At 32.6% G+C, this 5880-nt stretch overlaps 1 protein-coding gene across 1 annotated transcript; it reads right to left on the bottom strand.

The window, feature by feature from the left end:
* Positions 1-822: 822 nt before the first annotated feature.
* On the bottom strand, positions 823-4977 carry HELRODRAFT_167311 (hypothetical protein; the record flags this gene model as incomplete). Its single annotated transcript, XM_009012833.1, has 8 exons — positions 823-840; positions 1862-1948; positions 2331-2457; positions 3242-3327; positions 3587-3645; positions 3895-4025; positions 4323-4458; positions 4929-4977. The coding sequence occupies 8 exons, from the start codon at positions 4975-4977 to the stop codon at positions 823-825; spliced, it is 693 nt and encodes a 230-aa protein (XP_009011081.1).
* Positions 4978-5880: the final 903 nt, after the last annotated feature.

The raw sequence follows: 5880 nt of genomic DNA, 5'->3' as shown, positions 1-5880 counted from the left end.
TAACGATTACGATGATAGTCGTCACCCGTCATTATCACACATCCTCATCATCGTCGTCGTCGTCGTGACCTTGACCTTGACCTGACCTTATTATTATCTTCCCTGCCCGACACGGAGAACATGTACATGATGTACTTGCCGTGTTTGGAGGGCGAACATTCGTCCGTGTCCATGTCGTGGTCCGAGCCCCAGTTATGACCTGCCAATCAAATTTTTCGCGTTCCACCAATCACAGTTAATTATCAACCAATCAGAGTTCAGTGGGGGAATGTCACGTGTACGAATGAATTGTTGACTGGCCAATCATAATAACTCAAGTGAATGCTGATAACCAATCAAATTTTCAATTATGTATATTGCATAATAAATCATCCATTTGATAATAAATATTCAGTTAATTAGAATTTTTTTAAATAATCAAATTGAAATTTTGAGAACGTTAACAAAAATAAATGAAACTAAATCTAACCTAATTCTTTACGGTTTGACCAGAGAAAGAGATAGAGAGAGAGAAACATGAAGAGAAAAAAATATTTATTTAACAAAATATTAATGACAATCACAACGAATATTGAAATAAAGACATCATCGCCATCAACATATCAGTAGCATCATCACCAGTAGTACCACCATTCACCATCATCATCTTTATCAACTTCATCATCTTCATCATCATCATTATCATAAACAGCAGCAGAAACAGCAGCAACAGCAGCAGCAGCAAAAGCAGCAGCAACATTTTCATCGTCATCAACAGAAAAAACAAACCGTGAGCAGTGACCAAATACGCCTCCACAGTTAACAGCTTTCTATTATATTTATTCAACGAACTACTCCAGCCTATAATAAAAATAATAAATAATAATAAATAATAATAAATAATAATAATAATTGATAATAATAATAATAATGCATAATAATTTGAATTAATCAAAAAATTCTCACTTACCAGTATTTATATAGAACTGTTGGTTTCTAATGTAATGATCTGACGAATGTTAGTAAAGTAGACAGATGAATGAATGAATGAATAAATGAATAAATGAATGAATAAATGAATAAATAAATGAAAGAATGAACGAACAAACGAACGGATAAATGAATAGGTAATTTAATCAACCATCTTTATAAATAACAAAATCAACAACTCAACCAAATCAACAAATCTTTAACTTATCAACAGAATCACCGATCAATCAATTAATTAATCAGTTGATAAACCAATCAACGAGCCAACCATTCAATCAATCAACCAACCAGTAGTCCCGACACCGCCCTTGGTGTTGCGTCTAGACGAGCCAATGTAGGCTAGACCAAGTACTCCAGTGTCGAAAGATCTATAGGTAAAGAGGTGGGCCAGACAGAAGTTTTTGTTGTGAGGATTTCGACTGAAAAACTGATGTTTGTGTGTATGTTTGCGTGTATGTACGTACGTGTGTGTGTGTGTGTGTGTGTGTGTGTGATTTGCCACCAATAACAACAACTACCTCAAGTAAATTTGACGTATTGATGAACTTATCCATATTGTATTCGTATTTAGGGTCACTGCCATCACTGTAAGAATCATGGACTACAATCTGTTTGTGTGCGTGTGTGTGTGTGCGTGTATATGTGCGTGTATAAATGTGTGTATGTGTGTGTGTGTGTGTGCGCGCGCGTATGTATGTGTGTGTAATTGTGTGTATGTATGTGAATAATACGTATATGCACATTCGTATAATACAATTAAAAGTACATATGTAAAGACGAGTTTTGGGAATATGTATATTTTCATATGATTTAGGTATTCATCATTATCACCATCATCGTCATCATCATCAACAAACATCATGATCATCATCATCCTCATCATCACTATTACCTCTCTTATCTCAAATTGGAAGCCAGTGCCACAACCGCCAAAAGCAGTCCTCGAGTATATCTGGTTGACTTGATCAATGACACTGATCTGTCGTTTGTTGAAGTTTGCTAATGTTAGTGTTGTTTATGCTGTTGTTGTTCATGCTGTTGTTGTTTATATTGTTGTTTATGTTTATATTGTTGTTTACTTCGTTGTTTATATTGATGTTTGTATTGTTGTTTGCCTATGTAAAAATGTATAAAAACAATTGAAACATCATTCACGCACGTATATGCACAGCACAAACTCGAGACAATATTTTAAAACGAATAAACCAACAGAAGTAGAAAACTACAAAACAACAACTGAAGAACATTTGAAACCTGAAAAACAACGGCAACAACACAAACGCCACTAAAAACACCAACAACAGCCACAAAAGCCACCACAAAAGCCACCACAAACGCCAGCACTACAAAACCACACCAACCATATATCCAGTGGTAGCTTCCACATCGCCGTTACCCATGTTTTTGAAGAAATTGTATTCAGCTACCAGCATCAACGTACAAACTTTATTATCTTTGGTACATGTTGATGACGTTTCACGTTTCGTTCTTTGGTGTTTTTGGTTATAATTGTTGACGTCATTTCCGTTGTTTACATTTCCGTTTTTCTTAGCTATGTGGAGACAGAAATTATAAAGTTCGTTAAAAAAATCGATATCTCTCAAGAAATTTAGTCAAAACATTATACAATCAATTTTAGGCTTAACATTTAGACATGAAAAAATTAATGAATTTACTTTTATCATCATCGTCGTCGTCGTCACCATCATTTTCGACATCAACATCATCGTCATCATTATGACCATCGCTGCTGCTGTTGTTGTTGGCTTGGTCATCATCATCATCATCATCATCATCATCCTCATCGTCATCATCATCATCATCCTCATCATCCTCATCGTTATAGTCGTCATCTTCAACTTTATTATCGTTCATTAAGGGTAGTTTGGCAGACTCACAGAACCTATCCCTGGGATTTAAAAATTTTTTTACTATTTTTGAAAATTAATTGAAATATTGAAATAATTATGCATAATTATTATTAATAATATCTATTAAACTCCAAATTTAACTATATTAATTACTTAATTAACTAATACACACATACATATGTGTACATATACATTTAGAAACATATGCACATAATATAGAATTACATACCTTCAAACAAACACGTATATACAAACTTTTTATCACACATACACATACACACACACACACACACACACAATCATACATATATACATATATACATGCACACATTCATACATACATACATACATAAAATACATGCATACAAAAAACAGTAAAACATACAAACATTCATACAAACCCGAGATCAAATTTATAATTGACGTCATTTTCTTTATAGCCAATCATAGTTGAGTTTGTGTCGTGAGGTATATGACGCCATGACGGCTGATTGATTGATTGGATGAGTGGGTGAATGAATTAAATATTTGATTAAATGAATGATTGATCAAAATTAAGAATGGGTTTTACTTTAAAAATACAAACCAGTTAAATAATCAATCAATCAATCGTTCATTCATTCAATCAATCACTAATTCATTCATTCATTCATTCACTTAACCAATCAATCAATCATTCATTTATTCAACAATCAATCAATCAATCAATCAACCTCAAAGACAAAACTTTCATTGTTGATTTTAACTTTGCCAGTAAACAAATCATCTCTATGAAACATGGCTTCAACTTTCGATGTTGGATCACCTAACATTTATGATCTTTCATGTATTAAATACACTAACTATATTGTAACATTAAATCCTATTACATTAAATCACATCCAATTACATTAACAGTCAATTTCATTACATTAAAACATAAAACACATTAACATTCAATTACACTGCCATAGGTTACATTAAACTGGTAAAAGTTCATTCCATTATATTATTAAGAAATATATGACATCACATAACATCAAATTAAATTACATAATCAATTGCCTAAAAAAACCTTGGACATGTCCGTGATACAGGTTAGGCAGAATATCGACCGTCTTCTTGGACCCCTGCCCATTGATGACCGTCACTCGGAAGTCACTTGTGAATAACGACGTCTCTTTTTTTAATTCCAGTTTAAAGTTTCTAAAATATTAATTTCACAGTAGAAATAATAATTACACTAGCAACAAGTATAAAAATAAATAAGTCCATGTGTCTCTATGTATGTGTATGAGTGTGTGTGTGTTTGTTTGTTTTTGTGTGTGTATGTGTGTTTGTTTGTGTGTGCAACTTAATTAGCCAGCAGCAAGTGAGATGATTTAGCTTGATATACCATGAATGAAATAGAACTAAATGATTTAAATATGTAATGGCAAATTTTTTATTAAAATTTGCTGTCTTTGGTTTTAGTAAGTAAGATGATTAGGACTTATTTCATACTTTCCCAAGCTATTGAACTCGAGTCTTCTTGTATCAGGAAACTTAATGTAGACATCCCTCTTACTTATGTGATGCCTCACTTGGTCATGATGGAATAGGTCATATCTATTTATTCTTTCCCCTAACTCACTGCAAACTATATAATAAAACAAACCATTATTAGTTAATATTTAAATTAAATTTTAAATAAATAAATAAAATTTATTACTTAAATACTAGTGATTTTAAGTGTAATACTACAATTTACTACCTTCATTTCATGATCATACTCACATGTACTAAATACTTACCATACATTACTCTGTACAACAGTACAGTATCAGTATTGTGTACTGACACAATGTACACAAACTATTATAAATTACATCACTCTATCTACAGTATCTATAAGATACCTGATATAGAAACAGGATTAAAGACAACCAGCTAAATTAACTAAATTGTTAAAAATTGTTTTAAATTTAATTAAATGCAGTACAGTACAGTAATATTGATTATGGTTATTGCCCATCATAACATCATGACATCAAAGCAAGTTATAATTATTAAATATTGGTGATATTAATTAAACCACGAAACTAAAAATATGAAGCCACCAATCATTACCTAATCCGGTCAGAGCAAAAATATAAAGCAACAGCTTCTTAACGATCATTTTTTTGTTTTAAAAAATTTCCTAATAACATAGCGAAAAACGTAAAAAGTAAACTTAAGCTCTTAAATCGTGCACCTGTTTGCTGAAATGATCAAGCGCTTAATAATTAAAATTTTGTTTTATACCATGAAATCAATCAATCAATCAATTAGCTTATAAAGCGCTATTTCCGCGATGTTCAACAGCGCTCCTCAATGAATTTTGAAAACAGATGGATCTTGAGATCCGCTCTGAACTTGCAAGTACACATCATACATGTAATTCAATGAATTCTATAGATGTTGGTGCTTTCAATTAGAGGCGAGCGGGAATTGAAATTTGTTCCCAATACCATCCTATTTTTTTGTCATTCCTGATTCTCTCCCGAATTCCCATTTACGACAACGTTCCCGAAAATAGCCTACATATATAAATAATAAATATATATATGTATATAATGTATAGCTGATGACAGGTCAACTATTAAAAGGTTAAAGGTTACTCTCTCTCTCTTTTGCGTTTGCTTCAGAGGTTTCAACGACAAACACACACAGCGGATATGAATACGCGTGCACGCATCATACACATTGCATATGATAGGCGGGGATCTCTTTATATTCGAACCCAGTCATTGCAATAGCATGATCAGGCGCCTTTAAGCCTTTAACCATTGAGCCATCACGCCACCCTATATTCTTACCTATATTCTTACTCATATTTTCAAATGCACACACACACACACACACACACACACACACACATATATATATATATATATATATATAGGCTTTTATTTTCGCACCCATGGGAACCATGGGATTCCCGCTATTCCCGTTCCCGTGCTCATCTCTACTTCCTATAAATGTAAATAGCCGCTATTGCAACACAGTTTATTGATAAATTGCAAAAATTGAATATAAATGC

This window comes from Helobdella robusta, assembly GCF_000326865.2.
Source record: "Helobdella robusta unplaced genomic scaffold HELROscaffold_11, whole genome shotgun sequence".
In the NCBI taxonomy this organism is placed as follows: domain Eukaryota; kingdom Metazoa; phylum Annelida; class Clitellata; order Rhynchobdellida; family Glossiphoniidae; genus Helobdella; species Helobdella robusta.
The sequence above is the reverse complement of the archived record's forward strand: the minus strand, read 5'-3'. Positions and strand labels throughout refer to the sequence as shown.